At 44.4% G+C, this 23,631-nt stretch overlaps 1 protein-coding gene and 1 pseudogene across 6 annotated transcripts in view; one reads left to right on the forward strand and one right to left on the reverse strand.

Annotated features, from left to right (window-relative positions):
- The window catches only part of spag17 (sperm associated antigen 17), a 564,758-nt gene that overhangs the window by 39,492 nt on the left and 501,635 nt on the right, over positions 1 to 23,631 (forward strand). For all 6 annotated transcript variants that reach the window (XM_070893521.1, XM_070893526.1, XM_070893524.1 and 3 more), the window contains 3 exons: positions 5,647 to 5,778; positions 13,352 to 13,529; positions 16,671 to 16,862. In XM_070893521.1, coding sequence (XP_070749622.1) covers positions 5,647 to 5,778; positions 13,352 to 13,529; positions 16,671 to 16,862 — 502 coding nt within the window. The remainder of the gene's footprint in view (positions 1 to 5,646; positions 5,779 to 13,351; positions 13,530 to 16,670; positions 16,863 to 23,631) is intronic.
- LOC139276583 (U2 spliceosomal RNA) lies at positions 12,778 to 13,016 on the reverse strand (annotated as a pseudogene).

A 23,631-nucleotide genomic window follows, 5' to 3' on the forward strand; every position in this document is an offset into this window, starting at 1 on the left:
CATCTAACCTTACTTGGCCTAGCATCAATATATCTTGGGGTCAGACCAGCCATGTCAACACTCTGGCTCTAAGAGCAGTACAAATGTTGGATAGTCTGCACTAATCTACAAGGCACAAGTCGGGAATGTCATTAAATACTTGCCTCAATGGTACAGTTAGAACAACCCTCGAGAAGCTTCATATCATTCAGTAAAATGCAGTCTGCTTGATCAGCACACTTGCCATTGAAACATAGAAACATAGAAAATAGGTGCAGGAGTAGACCATTCGGCCCTTCGAGCCTGCACCGCCATTCAATGAGTTCATGGCTGAACATGTAACTTCAGTATCCCATTCCTGCTTTCTCATCATACCCCTTGATCCCCCTAGTAGTAAGGACTACATCTAACTCCTTTTTGAATATATTTAGTGAATTGGCCTCAACAACTTTCTGTGGTAGAGAATTCCACAGGTTCACCACTCTCTGGGTGAAGAAGTTTCTCCTCATCTCGGTCCAAAATGGCTTACCTCTTATCCTTAGACTGTGACCCCTGGTTCTGGACTTCCCCAACATTGGGAACATTCTTCCTGCATCTAACCTGTCTAAAACCGTCAGAATTTTAAACGTTTCTATGAGATCCCCTCTCATTCTTCTGAACTCCAGTGAATACAAGCCTAGTTGATCCAGTCTTTCTTGATATGTCAGTCCCACCATCCCGGAAATCAGTCTGGTGAACCTTCGTTGCACTCCCTCAATAGCAAGAATGTCCTTCCTCAAGTTAGGAGACCAAAACTGTACACGATACTCCAGGTGTGGCCTCACCAAGGCCCTGTACAACTGTAGCAACACCTCCCTGCCCCTGTACTCAAATCCCCTCGCTATGAAGGCCAACATACCATTTGCTTTCTTAACCGCCTGCTGTACCTGCATGCCAACCTTCAATGACTGATATACCTTGACACCCAGGTCTCATTGCACCTCCCCTTTTCCTAATCTGTCACCATTCAGATAATAGACTGTCTCTATTTACCACCAAAGTGGATAACCTCACATTTATCCACATTATACTTCATCTGCCATGCATTTGCCCACTCACCTAACCTATCCAAGTCACTCTGCAGCCTCATAGCATCCTCCTCACAGCTCACACTGCCACCCAACTTAGTGTCATCCGCAAATTTGGAGATACTACATTTAATCCCCTCGTCCAAATTATTAAAGTACAATGTAACCAGCACAGAACCTTGCGGTACCCCACTAGTCACTGCCTGCCATTCTGAAAAGTACCCATTTACTCCTACTCTTTGCTTCCTGTCGGCCAACCAGTTCTCAATCCATGTCAGCACACTACCCCCAATCCCATGTGCTTTAACTTTGCACATTAATCTCTTGTGTGGGACCTTGTCGAAAGCCTTCTGAAAGTCCAAATATACCACATCAACTGTTTCTCCCTTGTCCACTCTACTGGAAACATCCTCAAAAAATTCCAGAAGATTTGTCAAGCATGATTTCCCTTTCACAAATCCATGCTGACTTGGACCTATCATGTCACCTCTTTCCAAATGCACTGCTATGATATCCTTAATAATTGATTCCACTACTGATGTCAGGCTGACCGATCTATAATTCCCTGTTTTCTCTCTCCCTCCTTTTTTAAAAAGCGGGGTTACATTGGCTACCCTCCACTCGATAGGAACTGATCCAGAGTCTGTGGAATGTTGGAAAATGACTGTCAATGCATCCGCTATTTCCAAGGCCACCTCCTTAAGTACTCAGGGATGCAGTCCATCAGGCCCTGGGGATTTATCGGCCTTCAATCCCATCAATTTCCCCAACACAATTTCCCGACTAATAAAGATTTCCCTCAGTTCCTCCTTCTTACTAGACCCTCTGACCCCTTTTATATCCGGAAGGTTGTTTGTGTCCTCCTTAGTGAATACCGAACCGTTCAATTGGTCTGCCATTTCTTTGTTCCCCGTTATGACTTCCCCTGATTCTGACTGCAGGGGACCTACGTTTGTCTTTACTAACCTTTTTCTCTTTACATATCTATAAAAGCTTTTGCAGTCCGTCTTAATGTTCCCTGCAAGCTTCCTCTCGTACTCCATTTTCGCTGCCCTAATCAAACCGTTTGTCCTCCTCTGCTGAGTTCTAAATTTCTCCCAGTCCCCAGGTTCCCTGTTATTTCTGGCCAATTTGTATGCCACTTCCTTGGCTTTAATACTATCCCTGATTTCCCTTGATAGCCACGGTTGAGCCACCTTCCCTTTTTTATTTTTACGCCAGACAGGGATGTACAATTGTTGTAGTTCATCCATGCAGTCTCTAAATGTCTGCCATTGCCCATCCACAGTCAACCCCTTAAGTATCATTCGCCAATCTATCCTAGCCAATTCACGCCTCATACCTTCAAAGTTACCCTTCTTTAAGTTCTGGACCATGGTCTCTGAATTAACTGTTTCATTCTCCATCTTAATGTAGAATTCCACCATATTATGGTCACTCTTCCCCAAGGGGCCTCGCACAACGAAATTGCTAATTAATCCTCTCTCATTACATAACACCCAGTCTAAGATGGCCTCCCCCGTAGTTGGTTCCTCGACATATTGGTCTAAAAAACCATCCCTTATGCACTCCAGGAAATCCTCCTCCACCGTATTGCTTCTAGTTTGGTTAGCCCAATCTATATGCATATTAAAGTCACCCATGATAACTGCTGCACCTTTATTGCATGCACCCCTAATTTCCTGTTTGATGCCCTCCCCAACATCACTACTACTGTTTGGAGGTCTGTACACAACTCCCACTAACGTTTTTTGCCCTTTGGTGTTCTGCAGCTCTACCCATATAGATTCCACATCATCCAGGCTAATGTCCTTCCTAACTATTGCATTAATCTCCTCTTTAACCAGCAATGCTACCCCACCTCCTTTTCCTTTTATTCTATCCTTTCTGAATGTTGAATACCCTTGGATGTTGAGTTCCCAGCCCTGATCATCCTGGAGCCATGTCTCTGCAATCCCAATCACATCATATCCGTTAACAGCTATTTGCACAGTTAATTCGTCCACCTTATTACGGATACTCCTTGCATTAAGACACAAAGCCTTCAGGCTTGTTTTTTTAACACCCTTTGTCCTTTTAGAATTATAATGTAGTGTGGCCCTTTTTGTTTCTTGCCTTTGTTTACTCTGCCTTCCACTATTGCTTTTTATCTTTCTACCATCTGTTTCTGACTCCATATTACTTCGCCCTATTTCGCTGCATTGGTTCCCATCCCCCTGCCATATTAGTTTAAACACTCCCGAACTGCATTAGCAAATGTTACCCCCAGGACATTAGTTCCAGTCCTGCCCAAGTGCAGATCGTCCCTTTTGTACAGGTCCCACTTCCCCCAGAACTGGTTCCAATGTCCCAGGAATTTGAATCCCTCCCTCTTGCAGCACTGCTCAAGCCACTTATTTATTCTAACTATCCTGCTCCCTCTACTCTGATTAGCACGTGGCACTGGTAACAATCCAAAGATTACTACCTTTGAGGTCCTACTTTTTAATTTAACTCCTAGCTCCCTAAATTCAGCTTGTAGGACCTCTTCCCGCTTCTTACCTATATCGTTGGTACCTACATGTACCACGACAACTGGCTGTTCACCCTCCCTCTCCAGAATGCTCTGCAGCCGCTCCGAGACATCCTTGACCCTTGCACCAGGGAGGTAACATACCATCCTGGAGTCTCGGTTGCGGCCACAGAAACTCCTATCTATTCCCCTTACAATAGAGTCCCCTATCACTATAGCTCTCCCACTCTTTTTCCCACCCTTCTGTGCAGCAGAGCCAGCCACGGTGCCGTGAACTTGGCTGCTGCTGCCCTCCCCTGATGAGTCATTCTCCTCAACCGTACCCAAAGCGGTGTATCTGTTTTGCAGAGGGATGACCGCAGGGGACCCCTGCACTATCTTCCTTGCACTGCTCTTCCTGCTGGTCTTCCATTCCCTAGCTGGCTGTGGACCCTTCACCTGCGGTAAGACCAACTCGCTACACGTGCTACTCACGTCATTCTCAGCATCGAGGATGCTCCAGAGTAAATCCACCCTCAGCTCCAACTCTGCAACGCGGTCTGTCAGGAGCTGGAGGCGGATACACTTCCCGCACACGTAGTTGTCAGGGACACCGGAAGTGTCCGAGTTCCCACATGGTATAGGTGGAGCATATCACATGACCGAGCTCTCCTGTCATGACTTAACCCTTAGATTAACTTAAATTGGCAACAACAATGCTAAAGTTTACTCACTGTTAGAGAAGAGAAAAAAGAAAAACTACTCACCAATCAACAGCCAATCACTTACCCCTTTGGCTGTGAGGTCATCTTTCTGTTTCTTTCTACTTCTTTTTTGCCCTCTCCCTGTAGCTGCACCGGCATGCCTTTTGTAGGCCTCTCGCCGACCCCGGACTCGCGTCTCTCCACGCACCTCCCGACGCCTCTCGCGGCCTTTTGTAGGCCTCTCGCCGACCCCGGACTCGCGTCTCTCCACGCACCTCCCGACGCCTCTCGCGGCCTTTTGTAGGCCTCTCGCCGACCCCGGACTCGCGTCTCTCCACGCACCTCCCGACGCCTCTCGCGGCCTTTTGTAGGCCTCTCGCCGACCCCGGACTCGCGTCTCTCCATGCACCTCCCGATGCCTCTCGCGGCCTTTTGTAGGCCTCTCGCCGACCCCGGACTCATGTCTCTCCACGCACCTCCCGACGCCTCTTGATATCCAACCGCCCTTCACACGTACACTGTGGCTTACTGTATGTACTATGTACAGGATGAACTGCAGTTACTCACCAAGCTTACTTTGACAACTAAACATGTCTAATGCTCTGCATTGGTTGATCAGCTAAGCTTGAACTATAGATTTATCGTTAGAGAAGGTGGTGATCAAATGTTATAGTGCCCCAGTCAGAACATATTTTGAGGCAATGCAGAGAAGGCTGGTCTTCAGTTTTGGGAGACTGAATAATGAGAGGGACTGGAGAAACTTGGGCTTGTTAGTCTGGTAAAGAGCCAACTGAAAGCTGATCTTATAGAGGCATCCACGCTTGTTGAGGGTATAGAAAATGTTCATCTGGAATATTACTTTAAATTAAGCTGCAGAAGTAGGATAGGGGAACACAGGTTCCAACTAGTAAACGGTTTGACTGTTTAAGACTATGTTAAAGTTTAAGGCTGATATCAGAAAAGACTGATTAACCTGTGGAATTAATTTCCAGGCAGAGGAGCCAAAAACCCAAGAACGATTTATATTAAAAAAACAATTTGATGCTACACTCTGGTGGTGGGGTGGGGGGTTAGAATCTCAGAATTAAGATGGATTAAAAGGCCTTCCTCGTCCTTAGTTATTTTGTGATCTTATTTCCTTTTCCCCTCCGCTAGAATAGCATTTAGTAATTCAACATGAATACAATCCACACTCTTGTTAGGTAATGCAATGTGAAGTCCACTTCCTCCTAACAAATTGGTTTATTTCGGTTGCATGGCACACTCCAACAGCTTTTCTAACTTCTCTGAAGATGAATGCTTACTCTTCACTGTTTATTTCTAAACTGTAAAGGAGCTGTAACTGTTGTAAGTTATAGTTTTTGTGCACTACAATCCCAGCTGTCTGTATTTTTGGATATTCCAGATCACAGAAGTAGCATGGGCAATGCTGGCTAAAGGGGAACAGCTTTCATTGCCACTACTCAGCAAATTAGTCAAGTTCCAGATCCTGTGCATCAAACAGAAAGACCTTCAAAGAAAAGAAAATCAAAACAAAGTAAGTTTAGTTAAGTGTCTGGTATGATTTTCTTCTGGCTTAAAAGTCTTAAGTCTGAGCAGATTTAATAGAGATTATTTTAATTATGAAAGATTTTAATAGAAAACAGGGAAAGACCATTTCCTCTAGTTGGGAAGTTAGTGATAAGGGGTCATCAATTTAAAATCATCAGTAAGAGAATGAGGAGAAGGTTAGGATTTTTTTGTTTTTTATGCAGTGGGTTATTGCATTTGTGGAGATGGAGACAATTTAATCTTTTAAGAGAAAATTGGATAAATATTTGAAGCAGGTGAAGATACAGGACTATGGGGAGAGTGGTGTAGTGGGATAGCTCTAGCAAAGCACCAGAACAAACATAAAGAGATGGATGGTGTGATATCTTCAGGGAAGCAAACAATACACAACCTGTGAGATGGCTGCCGGTCCGGAATTTTCTGCCCAGCTGGTCAGGTGACCTGCTCTTTATTAAACAGCACTAGCTGCAGTAACCCAGGCGTCCAAAGTATGGAACTACAGACATTATACTTCTCCCTCCTTGATGAAGAAGTTATTATAACAAACAATCATCATACATAACTTTTGCATGGTTATACATAACAAAGGATATGGACTTATTTTGCCATATTTACAAATCAAGCTTAATCACTTGTTTTCTGTTTCGAAGAGGATACCTTTGCTCTCGAACAGAACCTTCCAAACATGGTGTCGAATTTAAACTCATTCGAGGCTGATCCTGAGGGAAGTTTTCTTCCAAGGGATGCCCATGATTTCCATTTGAACTCTCTCTAACTTCAGACTGTTTGTTTTCTGACTCGGATTCAGACTTAAATTCTGACTTTCTCTTGGATTTATTTCCAGTACGTTGGATGTAGGATATGCTACGGGTGTATCAAAACTATCTGTTGAGTCAGAAATAATTGAATCACTCCCACTCTTAACCACTTCCATGTCTGTGGGTAAAATATGATCAATGTGAACAAACCTAACCTGTCCATTATCAAACATCTTGACCAAATATGTGCGAGGACCACATGTCTTCATCACTCTTCCTAGTAACCACTTTACCCATTTATGGTGATGGTTCTTCACTCTCACCTTCTGATTTAATTTCACACTTCTCTCTTTTACTCTACCTCTATCATGATTCTCTTTCTGTCTTAATTGTGTCTCTTCTACGGACTGTGCCCAATTTGGTTTTAACAAAGAGAATCTGGTTCATGGCTGTCGTTTGAGAAACAACTCTGCTGATGTTCTACCAGTAGTTGTGAGGAGTATGACGATACGTTATTAGAAAATTAGCCAATTTGGGGTCCAATGACAACTGTTGTTTCTTTGGATTTGGATCCAACATTTGTATGATGAGGGCACGTTTTACAATTTGTACAGTGCGCTCTGCTGCACCATTTGAAGCAGGGTGGTACGGCGGAACCTTGGTATGTTTCACATCATTTTTGCTCGTGAACTGTGCAAATTCTTCTGAATGAAATTGTGGTCCATTATCCGAAACAATTTCTTCAGGGAGGCCAAATGAAGAAAATAATCTTCGCAAAATGTCTAATGTTTTACTTGTTATTTTCCACATTGGAAACACCTTGACCCACTTCGAATGGCTATCAATCACAATGAACAATTGTTGTCCTTCTAGCTTAGCAAAATCAATATGTAGCCTTTGCCACACCCTGGGAGGCCATTTCCATGGCTGTAATGGTACTGATGGTGGTTGCTTACTTACCAATTGACATGTCGTACACTGACTTACGATGTATTCTATATCTTTATCGAGACCTGGCCACCATAAGTAACTGCGTGCAAAACTCTTGGTCAAGCACATTCCCAGGTGCTGGTCATGGAGGTTTCCTAATAATTTGGACCTGAATTTATTTGGTATAACCACTCTTGCACCACACATGATACAATCTTTATCGACTGATAATTCATTCCTACGAACGAAGAATGGATGAATATCTTTGTCTGTTACCTGGTTTGGCCATCCATTTGCAATATAATCATGCACCTTTGACATAACTGGGTCATGTTTGGTTGCTCTACCAATCTCTTCAGCTGTGACTGGCAGTTCATCAATGTATGAAAAATAGAACACCGCTTCCCTATCAAGTGTAACTTGTGATGGAGAAGGCAATCTGGACATAGCATCAGCATTACTGTGATCAGCTGATCGTCTGTATTCAATATCATATGTATATGCTGCCAAAATCAAAGCCCATCTCTGCATTCGGGTTGCAGCTAATGTTAGAACTGGAGACTTTGGATGGAGGATTGCTGTCAAGGGTTTATGGTCCACAACGAAAGTAAACTTACGACCATACAAGTATTTGTGGAACTTCTTGACCCCAAAATTTAATGCCAAAACTTCCCTTTCGATTTGTGCATAACTACACTCACTGGCACTGAGAGTGCGTGAAGCAAAAGCAATTGGTCTCTCCTCCCCACTACATAATAAATGAGAGATTACTGCCCCAACTCCAGACGGAGAGGCAACACATGCTAGCTTGATCTCCTGAGATACGTCATAGTGAACTAACATGGTGCTCTCTACCAAGTTGCTTTTATACTCCTTGAATGCTGTATCGCATTCTTTTGACCACTTCCAATGGACGTGTTTTTTCAATAGGTCATTCAGTAGATGTAATACTGTAGCCAAATTTGGTAATGGGTGCATTTCTGATTGCATCCAGTTTTTCCTTGGTTGGATGTAAACCATCTTTGTCTACTCTACCCTAAGTACTCCACTGAATTTTGAAATAACTCACACTTGCGAGCAGACACTCGTACTCTGTGCTTCTCTAGCAGGTTGAGGACTTCATTCAATATGTTATTATGAATTTGCCTATTTGGTGCTGAAATTAGTATGTCATCCAAATAACATATTATCCCTTGAATACCTTGCAAAATCTGGTTCATCGCCACTTGGAATATGGCAGAGGCGGAAGACACTCCAAACGGTAGCCTATTAAATTGATATAGGCCTAGATGAATATTTATAGTCAAGCATGACTTGGACTCCTCATCTAGTTCAAGCTGTAAGTAGGCATTCGTAAGATCCAGTTTTGAGAAGATTTGACCACCTGTCAATGTTGTGAACAAATCTTCTATATTTGGCAATGTATTGGGGACATTATCCTCTAGAACTTGGTTTACGGTTACTTTATACACCACACAATCTTACCTTACCCTCGGACTTAGGTACAACACCAATGGGTGTAGCCCAATTACATCGATCTATCTTAGAAATAATGTTCTCAGTCTCTAATCTTTTGAGTTCTTGCTCAACTTTCTCGAGTGCATATGGTACGGAACATGGCTTGCAGTAAACTGATCTAGCGTCCTTCTGTACCCTGACACTCACCTTGAAGCCTTGGATCGGACTGCCCGTTTCGCAGAACACCTTTGGATAATTCTTGATGACATCATCCTTTGACGCAAATCTTATTTCAACACAAAAAATCTCACTCCAATCCAGCTTCATTGATCACAAACAATTTCTTCCTCGTAAGTCAGGCTTGTCTCCTGCCACTACTATTAGAGGCAAGCTCTGAACTTGATCCTTGGATTTCACCAGTACGGTGATACGACCTACCACTGTAATGTTCTCTCCCGAGTAGCCACGCAGCTCTATCTTGGCTTTTTCCAATGGGAAATCCTGCAATTTGTCGAGATATAGCAACTCTGGTACTACACTCACGGCTGCACCAGTGTTGATTTCCATGGGTATCTTGAATCCTGCAATATCTATGTGGATTATGATACTTTTCGAATCGCCATCCGTTAACCTCGCATCCTGATAAGTTTAATTCTAACATCGTCTCGTCCTGTTGTTGTTCTTCCATGCTATGTAGTCTCTGGGGATTTCTACTAATAGCTTTGAAAACTGGTTTACCCTTCAGTCGGCATGCCTTCACAAGATGCTCAGTTTTCCTGCAGAAGAAACACTCTGCCTTCAATATGGACAACTTTGAGCAATGTGTTGTCCCAGGCACTGATAGCAAGACGTCAATGCTCTGTTCCCATTTCCAGTTTTTGAGACTTTGGGGCCCCACCGCCTTTTACTTTGAACCTGCAGGTGATTCACCTCGGTTGTCTGATGACTGAAATTAGTATGAAATTCTTGGGAATATTGGTCGGCCATGCTCATCGACCTAGCTGTCTGGCAAGCTGAATCAAAAGTCAAGTTAGGTGTCGACAATAACTTTCTTCTGATCGCATCATTTTTCATCCCATAAACAAAGCAGTCTCGTAATGCTTGGTTCTGAAAGTCTCCGAAATTACAGTGAATAGAAAGCTTTTTTAATGCTATAATGTACACTGATATTTTCGTCGGCCTTCTGATTTCTTATTCCGAAACGATAACTTTCAGCAATTTCTAACAGAATGGGGCTGTAATGTTGTTCTAGCTTAGTTAGAATCTGTTTCAGTGTTGTATCCATGGGTTGTCAGGCACAAGCAAATTTATCAAGTGTTTCATACAACTCGGGCCCGGCCTCAGTTATGAATATAGCTCTTTTTTGTTCCAACACTGCCCAGTTATTGACTTAATTACCGGGAATTTCGATTATATTATTTGCAGTGAAAAACATTTCTAGCCAATCCACATACGCTCTGAAACTTTCACGGTCGCGTTGAAATGCCCCCAGATGCCCTATAACTCCCATAGGGGCAGCCATTTTGACTCTGGCAGTTTAACCAAGTGTGCTCGTAATTTACCTCGGATTTGTAGCTGTTTCCAAAAACAGAGAAGCTCTCAAAGTCTCTTTGTCGGCTGGCTGAATCCTTCAGCAACAAAAATTTCAGCTTTGTATTATCCGATTACATCCCATTCCCATCGCCAAATGTGATATCTTCAGGGAAGCACACAACACACAACCTGTAAGATGGCTGCCGGTCTGGAATCTTCTGACCTGGTCAGGTGACCCGCTCTTTCTTAAACAGCACTAGCTGCAGTAACCCAGGCGTCCACAGTGTGGAGCTACAGACATTACAGATGGTCTCTTGCTGTGCTGCAGAATTCTATACTTTTTTAATTAAGAACCTTGCTTACAAAAAGAAGTATCTTCCTTTTTTCTGCTTTTTTCCCCTTTTTTCTCCCTTTATTGAAGGCATTGTCTCCTTGCTGTGTGGTACAGCTTCATAGACACCTGACACCAGATGATGCCTTGCTAAAATGGGCATTCTTCATATGTGAACCTACATAGTGATTATTATTTGGCTATTCTACTGTGGGTGATATCACACTGCTCTTTCCTCACTTGCACCAGACGTGCACATTTCTAGGGGTTCCTAGATAGTAACTACTAGCAAGAATTTATCTTGCCAGGGGCACTGAGGCAAACTGCACTCTCCCATTACTACCCAGGCTGAGATATGATAGTTCAGCGCTGAGTGGGGATCAAACCAAGGATTTTCATAGTCAGTATAGCTGAACTACTTGCTGCCTTAACCAGCTGCAGCAGATGATATCAGCAACATTTCACACTCTACAGTCCACCGTTGTATCAGGGAAGTAACCGAGGCTCTCTATACCAATAGCTACATATCTTTTCCCAGGGACAGATCGAAACAGGATGAGAGAGCACTAGGTTTCACCTGCATTGCAGGCTTCCACAGGATTCAAGGTGGCATAGACTGTACTCTTTACAGTATAGCCCTTAGCAGGTATCCAGATTTGTGATCGTCTGCTGCATGCTCCATTACTTTGCCATTATGAGGGACCAGCCCTTACCATCACCTGGGCAGCAAGAAGTGCAGCAGGAGGAGGAGCAGCTTGAAGAAGAGAAATAGCAGGAGCTGTATTGATCACCAGTGCCCCAGCTGCCAAAGCTCTGAGAACAGTTCATCGAAGATATCTCACCTGCACCATCCTCAATACACAAACAGTTGTGCAATAATTATCACCTCTGTCCTTACTACCACCATCCAGTTGCCTTCCTTAGTCCAGTCTTATGGGTCTTGTCCTCACTTCACTACAAATATCAACATCAACAGCAAATCCAGAACAAAACACAAATACATATTATACCACCGTTCCATCTGTATCTAACAGTTAAGAGAAATAATTATGAATCAGCACATCCCTTGGAGCGCTGAACAAGGCAAGAGGGGCAGTAGTGGCAAGCGCTGCATAATGTTCAATGCAGCGCTGCTGGAATCACAGGCTCCCTCCTTTCCTTAAAGAGAAGGGCCATTGCCGAGAGCGCTGTAAGGTAATGAATCGACTAATCGGCGAAGGCACCTGTGATCCACAATGATCAGCGCCTACCACTCTTTAAAAAAAAAAGTGCAGGGCTGATCAATTGAGGCAGTAGAAAAATTCAAAAAATGAGCAGAGAGGGGTGAAAATTTTTCTTTGGCCTACCTGACCAACAATCCCTTTAATTACCGCTCCCTAAGCGGCCGGCCGAGCTCACAACGCCTCCTGCAGCTGCCGTTGTTGACACCTGCCGATGCTGCAGGAGGCGGAAGCAAATTTAGGATCCGGGGTGATAACGGGGTGCTGCGCATCGGATGATGTCACGATCTCCAGAGTGCAGAAGATCGTGGCGTGATGGTTTACTGCCAGCGCTAACCTGCAAGGGAAGTTCGCGGGGATCGGTACTTTCGCCACGCCCGGTCGGACAGCTGTTAGGGTCCAGTTATCTCCCCCCCACCCCTGCTGGAGATGCTAACAGGAGGCACAAAGGAGGCAAATTTCTCCCATATTGTGTGGAAGCTCACTGGCAGTGCAGCAAACATTACCTGGGGAATGCTCATCAGCCTTCTTTGGTAGCTCGGGCACTCGAAGTCAGCATCTGAGCCCTCTGCAGCAAATATAGTACGCGATCGCACCTTCTGGTGAGCTGACGCATGTGGCGTCCTAGTCCCATGCCTTTTTTTTTTAATTCGTAGCCAATCGTTCCAATTCTTTGTCAAATCACAAACGCCAGAGGTCACCTTGGGCCCATTCAAGGATCACTCTGCGCCAATGCTCTTAGCCAAAAGGCCTAGAGCCACTGCACCGTTCCTGGAAGTACTGCAATACCAGGTTCGTGCCATGGAGGTGGATGGGTCAGGTCCCCCACACACCTCCGTGGAGGTGGATGGGTCAAGCCACCCCACCCACCTCCTATTTCCAAAAAAGCAAGCATATACCTTCCTGATCCAGGGAGAACCACCTTGGGGTTATGGTGGTTACTCCCCTGTCAGGTCAGTTACGCATGATCTTAGCCAAAAGGCCGAGATGCCCTTGCTTCTGCACAATTATGCCCGGTGATTCAACATATGGAGACCCGTCCTCTGGCCTAGCCTCTTATGTACAAATGGTGCTCGTTTCTGAGCTGGTGCTTGCAAAGCTCAGATCGAGTGAGAATTTGTAGGCCATATACTCTTCCTAATTTAATGTAAAATAGTCTTAGTTATAAGTTTGTATCTTGTATTTACCAAATTTAGAAACAATATATAATTTCAACAGAAGCATCATGTGATCCATGTAGATTTCAGAGCTTCATAATAAAGTGCTGCCGAAAATATTTAGTTCGTCATTTTAACCCAGTTCATATCTTATTTGTGCTACTTTCTGTAGGCCACAATGGAAGAAGAGGCATCAATACCAACAAGTGCCAGCAAGAAAAAAACAGACAAAAAATCTGCAGGCAAAGGGAAAGGCAAAACAGAAAATAAATCTCCAGAACCACCAGTTGTTAGAAGGAGTACCAAGCTATTAAAGCGAGGTGAAGAGGAGTTTGTAGACAGGTGCATAAGTAAGTCTCCTTTCATAATTGTATGCATTCTGGACAGGGGAGACCCATCATAGACAGAAAATAAGAACATTTATGAAGTACAGCATTCTTCAAGATCAGAGCATGGGTTTCTGTTTTTGTCTCCACTCACTCTGATCCTTGTGTTTCATTCAGCAAGGCTATCTACTTAACCTGACACGTTGCATTAGTAATACTGTGTGATGGATGAAGTTAGAAACTTAATCCATCATGTATAGTACTCAGTGCACCAAAAAACTATTTCTGTTTTTCCGCATATAAAAATATACAAGTGCAACGTCCCGAATCTGGAATTTCAAAAACCGGAATTGTCCAAAAACCGGACATTTTGCGCCTAACTGATGGAGTCGTCCGGAATCCGGAATTATTGTCCAAAAAACGGATATTTTTGAGGCAAAACCAAAATCCGGCACGGATTTGGTCAAGGATTCTGGATTTCAGACTTGATTTTCTTGTCTGAAATTCAGAATTCTCGACCTAATCTGTGCCGGATTTCGGGTTTTGATGGATTTCGGCCCTCGCTGCTCAAAACCCGGCACAGATTCCGTCAAGAATTCCGGATTTCAGACTATTGATTTTCTTGTCTGAAATCTGGAAAAACCCAAAAAACGGAATGGATTCGGTCCCGAGGATTCCAGATTTCGAACGTTGTACCTGTAATTATTTGGAAGGCATTGGAAAAAAGTAACACTTTTTAAAATTTTCCCGGTGAGTGACATGCCTGATGCAGGAACATAGACTAATGAAAGTATACAGGATTTGCAGTTGATATTTTAAATTACCAGGTTGAACCTCCCTTATCCGTAAGTCCCTCGTTCAGAATCACCCCTCGTTCGAAACCATTCCCGGCTGCCAGGTGGCGCATGTGCACAACGCGGTCGGTGAAAAATTTACATATATATGAAAAATAAAATTCCATACTAATGAAAAATAAATTTACCCAACTTCAGAGCCGACACCTTGGGGACCCAACAGTCCGCTGACACCTTAGTGGTCCGCCAACACCTTAAGGCCCAATGGTCCTCCGACCTCCTCATCCCCACCCCCCTGCCCACCGCCGACTGCTGCAGCGTCGAATCAGTGCCGGCTTCCCTCCCTCACCGACCCCCACCCCCACTGGGAGTGTAAACCTTTGAAAACACGTGACGTCCCCTTATTCAGAACCCATGGGACCTGGCCTGTTCTGAATTAGGTATATTTCCAGATAAGGGGAAATTACACATGACCTCCCATTATTCAGAAATATCCCTCATTCGAAACAGGCCAGGTCCTGAGGGTTCTGGATAAGGGAGGTTCAACCTGTATAAACATAACTATGCCTAAAATACAAGATAACAGAAAAATACAAGGTAACAGATAAAGAAAGGTGACAGTTTATCATTTAAGATAATGAGAGCTAGAATTTTGATGACTTTGCGACCGGGTTTTCGCCAATATTTGACCCTCCGCAGCGAAAACCCGATCGGCGGGATCTTCGGGGTACCTTTTTGCAGTGGCACTTCCACGTACCGCTGGGGAGAGGAGTGCCAATGTGCAACACCGGAAATAGCATTTGTGATCGTTTTATGGCTCTCTCGGGACCCGTATTCTGCGCCCAGAATACTGACAAGGTAAAAGCTGTGGTGCAGCCCTGCCAGCAGCAGTAAATATGAAGACCTGCAAAAAAGGTAAGTTAAAGATTTTATTTTTTAATTGTTTTTCAGCAATTTAGTAGGTAAGGGTTTTGTGAATGTTTTTTGCAATTTTTTTGTTAGTTTTTTCCCCCCTCCCAAGGCCTCTCTTGCAGCACTATCGGCGCCGGACTAAAGTTGCCGAAGTTCGTGGGTTGCGCTGCGACTCCATGTGCAAAGTCGATTTTTACCAATGCACAACTTAAAGGCCTAAAAACGGGAACAAAGCGAAAATGGTAATTTTGGCGTAAAACTACTGTTTTCGCTGAAGGGGCAATTTAGGACCCAGAAATGCACATGGCACTCCAAGTGTGGTCTATCCAATGTCCTATATAAATTCAAATTCCCTCCCTGCTTGTGTATTCTGTTCCTCTAGAAATTAACCCCTGTACTTTGTTTGCACTCTATATGGCCTCATAAACTTGTGTTGCTACTTGTTATAACTTGTGTATCTGTATTCCCAGATCTCTTTGCTTCTCTATCCCATTTAGTTTCTTGCCTTCGAAGGAATAACTGTCCCCCTTATTCCTCTTACCAAAATGAACTACCTCACACTTTGCTAAATGTAATCCTGTAGCCTGTTCTGAGGTACAGGATAAGTCATTGTCATTTGGAATGGATATAACTGTTGTTCGTTACTCAATCTTGGTGTAATTTGCCTTGGTTATATAATAAACAGACTGCTGAATGGAACATCACATAGCAGTAATCTGCTTCAATTTTTGTGATGCTTCAGGAGTTGGAGTTGTGAAAATCTGAAAAGGGTCAAGTTTCCTAACCTTTGCCACTAGGAAATGTCCATTTGTCCAGCTACATGGGTGAGGTATAGTCCTGGAGATCATTTGTCACATCTCCACTCCCTTTACATTGCTCTAGGATTTCTGCAATTTGCAGGGGGTGGTGCTTTGCCTGCATCTGCAGTTGACACAGACCCATTGTAGGCCTATAGATGAAGTGGGAGGGGGCATTGATAGCCTTCCACCTCGTTTTCCTTTAGCTATACTCTCTGGGAGACCCAACGGAACCAGAAACTTTCACCTGCCCCTGACCTTCAATCCAAGGAACTGCAGAGGTAGCCAGGTAGGTTTTCTTTTGTATGCTATTGAGACAATTGAAGCTTTCAACAGCCAGAAAACCCTGATCTTAAAAACCCAGTACACACCTGAGAGGCCTGTAGCTGAGCTCAAATTTTTACCTGTTTTATAGGTGCAACGGCCAGCCATGGGCCCGGATCACATGAATGACATGGGACAGGTTCTCAGCACTCCATAAAATCAGCCCCAAAATATCCAGTTGAATCACACCTTGTGCTGGCTGATCATCGACCAGCATCGATGGTGGTCATAAAAGAGTTTGCTTTTTCAGCTGGGAAAAGATACATGGCGGAAAGAACAATAGATCTTCGGAGAGTAAGGGATACTGTGACATTAACATTTTCTTTGTTTAACAACAGACGATGAACCTGATGATGGTCCTCAACACTACATCATAATCCAAGGTTTCCAAAATCTTCAGTTTCTACTCATGTTGGGAGAACTTGGAATTGATATCTCTGCTGTGATAAGGATCAGTTATGAAAAGAATGAAAGTTTCCAGAAACAGGATCCTGTTGAACCTGAGATAGACCTCTCTCAGTCATCTGAAGGTCAGTTAGCTACTCTTCCACCAGTGAGACACAGTTAACATCAGTCTGGTTACTAACAGCAGTTATTCACAGGGTATATAGTAGTCTACAGCAATTTGAGTCATAATGTACTTAAGCAGGAATAGAAAGAAGAATACTTTGGGATTTCCAAACCTTCTATTATTGTCTATTTAAACATGTTGGGGCTCAAATTTCCCCTTTGCGCAGCGCCAGTTAGCGCGCCGGCCAACGTTAATGGTGCGCTAATGAGTTAGCAGCTGTGTGCACCGACCCCTTATCGCCCCGCGCCGATCCCTTTGCGCATTTCTGGGGAAATTTCCTCATGGGATGCGAGGTCGGCGTGGGGCAATGCCACTGACAGCTTCTTGGCTGTGGCGCCCCGGCCGCTCTTAAAAAGGGAGGCGGTAGCGTGGCGGCCGCCATCTTTTTTCCGTCGGCCGGACAATGGCGGCCGCTGCCAACATGCAGCCCGGTAGGCTGCTGGCCTGGCCGCTACCCGCCCTGGTGGCCCAGTGGGCGCCACTAAAGAGGCTGCAGAGTTCGCAGTGGGCCTCTCTTTTAAAAATAGAGGAGGGACATTGTGAGGCAGCAACGTGACGTGGCACGTTCACGTCATGCTGACGTCATCAGCGCTGTGCCACGAGAACGCTCCGTTACCAAAGCAGCAAGTTTTTAAACTCCAAGCGCTCAAATCTGCGCCGGCGGAAAAAAATAAACTAATGTAAACCCAGCGTGGGGCAAATTCGGCCCCGTTATATTCAAATCTATATCTATCTGTCTACATAGAACTAGGAGTATGCAATTCACCCCGTCGATTCTGTTCCACCATTAAATTACATCAGGGCTGATCTGTACCTCAACTCCCATCTTTGTTCGATAACCCTTGATAATCATACCCAACAAAAATCTATCTCAAATTTCAATTGATTCAGCATCCACAACATTTTGGGGAAGCGTGTTCTAGATTTCCACTACTCTTTGTGGGGGGGAAAACAAAGCGCTTCCTGATTTCACTCCTAAATGACCGAAATCTAATTTTAAGATTACTCTATATCTACCCTATCAAATGACAATGGTGGTCACGGGTTCGGCCGGGCCACCAACAGGCAGGCTGGCACCACCTCTTGGGAAGCCCTCCCTGGTGGCCCAGTGGACTCCAAGTAGGCCTTCCAGCGTCTCTCCTTTTTAAGTGAAGGGGAGGGATGTGCTCAACGAGATGCTGATGACACCACCCGCCTTTCACCCCGCTTACACCTCTCTGCTGCCCCAAACACCGTCCCAATGATTTTTCAAAAGAAAAGAGGGCAGTTTCCCTCTATTCCCCACCCTATCGATTCGGGCAGTAATTCACCAATGAATTTCGGTCCCTGTCTCCTACCTGTCAACCCATTACTGGTCTATGTAATTGTTACTTCCAATTCCATGCGCTTTCATTTTTGCTATAATCTCTTGTCCGGAACCTTAGCAAATACCTTCTGGAAGTCCATATAGACAACATTCATAGACTGTTTCTTATCCACCATGCTAGTGAACGCTTCAAAAAAATTCAACTAGTTTAGTCAGATATGACCTACCCTTCACAAATTCATGCTTACTCTTTTTGATCAGCTCATACCTTTCCAGGTGCTTTGTTACTCTCATTATTTCTAATGATGGATTCCTGTAACTTCCCCACAATTTATGTTAAATTGGCCGGTGTATAGTTATCTGGTTTGTCTCTCCCTTCCTCCTTAAATAAAGCGAGTAACATTTTCAATTTTCTAATCTAAGGGTACAATTCTTGAATCTAGAGACTGTTGAAAATGTATGACTAATGCATCTGCAATATCCTCACCTATTTATTTTAATATACTGGGGTGGAAGCCATTAAGTCCCATTATTTTCCCCATTACCATTGTTTTTAATATGTTAAATCTACTAAGTTCCTAATTTCTGTCCTTTTTAAAAAAAAATTATTTTCCATTATAAATTTCTGTCCATAGCTGTAATTATAACCGCTTATGTGAACTCATTATCCTGCACATTCTGCCACAATTCTCTTAAAATGCTGTTTTTCTACTACCATTTTTTTTCATGGTGACTTTCATTTCTATGTCCAAAATAAGGGTTATGCTAAATTCTTAAAATTACATATTTAGCATAAACATGATTACATTTATTCATTGAATACTTTTATGTCTTTTAATGCCCTCATTAAAGTTTTTACTTGAAGGATTCAGCCATGTTGAGTTGATATATTTACATTTTTGAATTGATTTTGGATTATGCAGTCTGAACGCGTGCAATGTATCTAATTGTCATGAAATGGATAGGAAAGTAGGATGAAAGAAGGAGGAAAACTGGTTGAAGCAGAGGGAGCCTCTTAGCTTCTTGCAATTCACATTAGGCATTGACAGCAAGAATGTCCTAACTTGAGGAAGGACATTCTTGCTATTGAGGGAGTGCAGCGAAGGTTCACCAGACTGATTCCCGGGATGGCGGGACTGACATATCAAGAAAGACTGGATCAACTGGGCTTGTATTCACTGGTGTTCAGAAGAATGAGAGGGGATCTCATAGAAACGTTTAAAATTCTGACGGGTTTAGACAGGTTAGATGCAGGAAGAATGTTCCCAATGTTGGGGAAGTCCAGAACCAGGGGTCACAGTCTAAGGATAAGGGGTAAGCCATTTAGGACTGAGATGAGGAGAAACTTCTTCACCCAGAGAGTGGTGAACCTGTGGAATTCTCTACCACAGAAAGTTGTTGAGGCCAATTCACTAAATATATTCAAAAAGGAGTTAGATGAAGTCCTTACTACTAGGGGGATCAAGGGGTATGGCGAGAAAGCAGGAATGGGGTACTGAAGTTGCATGTTCAGCCATGAACTCATTGAATGGCGGTGCAGGCTCGAAGGGCCGAATGGCCTACTCCTGCACCTATTTTCTATGTTTCTATGTTTCTAAGAGGAAGAGAGGATATAGCAGTTGAATAGGTGGTTCAAAGGGGAAGTTTTAGTGTTGGGAGTGTAGTAGAAAGGATAATGGGATGGAGGAGTGAAAGAAACAGGAATGATTGTGGGAGGAGGTGTGAAGGAAGCTGCTGAGTGCCACATTTTCCCTGAAACACCCATCACAAATTCAGCCTGTGCCCTTGGCGGTTCCATTCCCTGCCATTTCGCCCATTATTCCCACGCGAAAGGAAAGAAGAAAAAGACAGAAGCTAAAAGAGTTAGGAGAAAAAAATCAGCAGAAAAGAAAGTGAGACAGAACAAACACAGCACCATGAAGTTAGCAGAAACAAGTAAGAGAGTAACCATATTTTTTGATTTATTGTGTGCAGCACCACAGGAGCTTAACTGGTAATTACATTTTCTATTAAAAATTTATATTTCCGCATTTACAATGAGATATTGTTAGGGTACAGGGAAGGTTGAGGGTTGCCGATGTGGAAGGGTAGGGGAGGAGATGCGGAGAGGGAATGAGAAAAAAAGGGGTAAAAAGATAGGGAGGAGAAGGAAAGGGTATTCAAAGGGGAGGAGAGTGGGTATGGGAAATTGAAACAGGAATGGAAAAGGAGAGTAACAGGGAAAGAGGAAGATGATTCAAGAGGCAGCGGGGTTCCAGAAGATAGACAAGAAGAGGGACCATTGATGGTTGGCTGCACATCAGGAAATAAACAGCAGAAGTGCTCAACAGGCACAGCTGATAATGTGAGACAGAGTGACTGGATACAGTGAGGAACCAGTAGGCAACAACGGTGCACACTGCAGAGAATGGAAACAGCAGCACATGTGGTACCAAGGGGTGAGTGGGTCAAAAAGTAAAGCTGCAGTGTACAAGAGGAGCTGTACAACCAGGGAAGGCAAACATGGGACAAGGTAGTGAGAGCACCTCCCCTTTCATGTTGCCTTTCACTACTACAATATGCCCTGCCCGGATCCCTATCCTCATCTATGACCCGAAAAGTCTTTCCAGTCCAATCTGGATCCCTTCCTCAGCCACCACACATAACCTTCCACTGACAAAAGAGGGAAACAGAACCACCAAGTAACAAAATATAGATGCAAAATGGAAAAGGAAAGAGAACAAAATGCGACACAGATAGAAGCACATAAGAAAACACGCAAAAGACTACAAAGAAGTAATGAAAAACAATAGAAATAGGGAGAATTTAAAGATGAGAGATGCACCCAACAATGGAGGCTTATGACAAATGTAAGGTTCAGAATAAAGTAGAAAACTAAGCCTGATACAGAAAGTACAGAGGAGATCTAAAAAAGGGCAAAGAGATAGCATGAGAATAGATTAGCAACTAATATAAAAGAGAACCCAAAAGTATTTTATGAACCTATAAATAATATAAGGTGTCATGTAAGTAATCACAATGTAACACCACTGTATTACTGTATACACTCAACCCAGATGCACACCTTGACCACAAGGGGTGAACTTGTGGGAGACACTCCTTACCTGATCACACAGGTATAAAAAGGGAGGTCCCACGCAGGGTCATCGTCTTTGGAGTCCTGTGAATAAAGAGTTAAGGTCACAGAGTGACCTTGTCCCCAGAATGTGCCTCGTGTGGTTTCATACTGTAGAGTAAAGACTTTACATTGGCGACGAAAAACGGGAATTCACGACCCATGAGAATGGTCATCGGTAGCACAGAGGAATGGTACTGTGTTGGGGAGGACTGGGACGATTTTGTCGAGAGGCTTCAGCAAAGCTTTGTTACGAAAGAATGGCTGGGGGATGCAGCGGCTGACAAGGGAAGGGCTCATCTTTTGACCAGCTGCGGACCAAAGACTTACGCGCTCATGAAGGATTTAGTAGCACCCGAAAAACCGGCGGATAAAACCTTTGAAGAACTTAGCAAATTGATCGGGGAGCACCTCAAACCGGCGAGTAGCATACACATGGCCCGACACAGATTCTACACCCACCGACGTCATGAAGGACAGAGCATACCGGACTTTGTAGCAGACCTTCGGTGTTTGGCCAGGTTCTGTAAGTTCATAGACGCCTGCAGGGGGGAGATGCTAAGGGACTTCTTTATCGAGGGCATCGGTCATGCGGGAATTTTTCGCAAATTAATTGAGACCAAGGATTTGACCTTGGAAGAGGCGATATTGATGGCTCAAACTTTCATGGTGGGGGAGGAAGAGACGAAAATAATATACGCGCGCAATTCTGTCTCTAATGCGGTGATGGATCAGGGAGTCAACATCATTAATGCGACTCAGAGCCCCGCAGGCAGGCAGGGGCAGTCCGAAGCAATAGACACCAGAGCAGGACTTCAACACAGACAATGGCAGGCTGAACGGACATTCTCGCCATCACAGTGGACAATGCGGCCCGGGATGGGGCCATTGAAACTCACCAATAGGGTACTTAAGAGCAGTCAAAGGGACAGTCAGCGTGGAATGCCTGGCCATAGTTCCCTTGTTCCCAACAATGGAAACTTTAACTCATGCTGGAGGTGTGGGGGAAAACACTCAGCTAGACCTTGCAGATTTCAACAGTTTGTCTGCAGGAACTACAATCTCAGTGGCCACTTAGCTCGAATGTGCAGGAAGTCTGCAACCAGACTAATATGAGGCGGATGGACCAGAAGAGGGTTCTTTGAGGCAGGATGATTTTTGGGGCGCATCGATGGATGCTGAGGTTCATGTGGCGCATACTCACAGTTCATTCACCAGAACGCCACCAATGATAATGAGGGTTTTATTAAACGGTATCCCTGTATGCATGGAGCTGGACACTGGGGCGTTCACTCATGGGCGTTCAGCAATTTGAGAAGCTATGGCCACTTAAAGCCAGTTGGCCCAAATTAGCATGTATTGAGACACAATTACGGACTTACACTAAAGAAATCATTCCGGTGCTAGGCAGTGCAATGTTTTCTGTCATACACAATGGATTAGTGAATTGGCTGCCACTCTGGATTGTCCCGGGCAATGGTCCTGTACTGTTGGGGAGGAGTTGGTTAGCCGAGATGAACTGGAAATGGGGAGGATGTTCACGCAATGTCATCTGTGGAGCGAAGTTCGTGCTCACAAGTCTTACAACAATTCAATTCACTATTCCAACCTGGCGTCGGGACTTTCAAAGGCACTAAAGTAAGGATTCACATCACCCCAAATGCCAGGCCAGTGCACCACAAAGCCAGAGCGGTGCCGTATGTGATGTGGGAAAGATAGAGAGCAAATTGAACCGGCTATTGAGAGAGGGCATCATCTCGCCTGTTGAATTCAGCGACTGGGCGAGCCCCATCATTCCCGCCCTAAAAGCGGATGGCTGTGTCAGGATCTGTGGCGACTACAAGGCCACCATCAATTGGGTGTCCCTACAAGATCAATACCTGCTCCCGAGAGCGGAGGACCTCTTCGCCACGCTGGCAGGTGTCAAGCTGTTCACCAAGTTGGACCTCACTTCAGCCTATATGACCCAGGAACTGGCCAACAAATCTAAACTACAGACCACCATCACCACGCACAAGGGACTGTTTGTCTATAACAGGTGCCCGTTTGGCATTCGATCAGCGGCCGCGATTTTTCAACGTAACATGGAAAGCCTGCTTAAATCCATTCCTGGAACGATCGTATTCCAGGATGACATCCTCATCACGGGTCGAGACACCGAGAAACCCCTCCACAGCCTGGAGGAGGTGCTATGCCGACTGGACCGGGTAGGCCCGTGGCTCAAGAAGTCTAAATGTGTGTTTTTAGCTCCTGAGGTTGAGTTTCTGGGCAGGAGGGTTGCTGCAGATGGGATTCGGCCCACCGAAT

This window comes from Pristiophorus japonicus, chromosome 11 (genome assembly GCF_044704955.1).
Source record: "Pristiophorus japonicus isolate sPriJap1 chromosome 11, sPriJap1.hap1, whole genome shotgun sequence".
Classification (NCBI taxonomy): Eukaryota; Metazoa; Chordata; class Chondrichthyes; family Pristiophoridae; genus Pristiophorus; species Pristiophorus japonicus.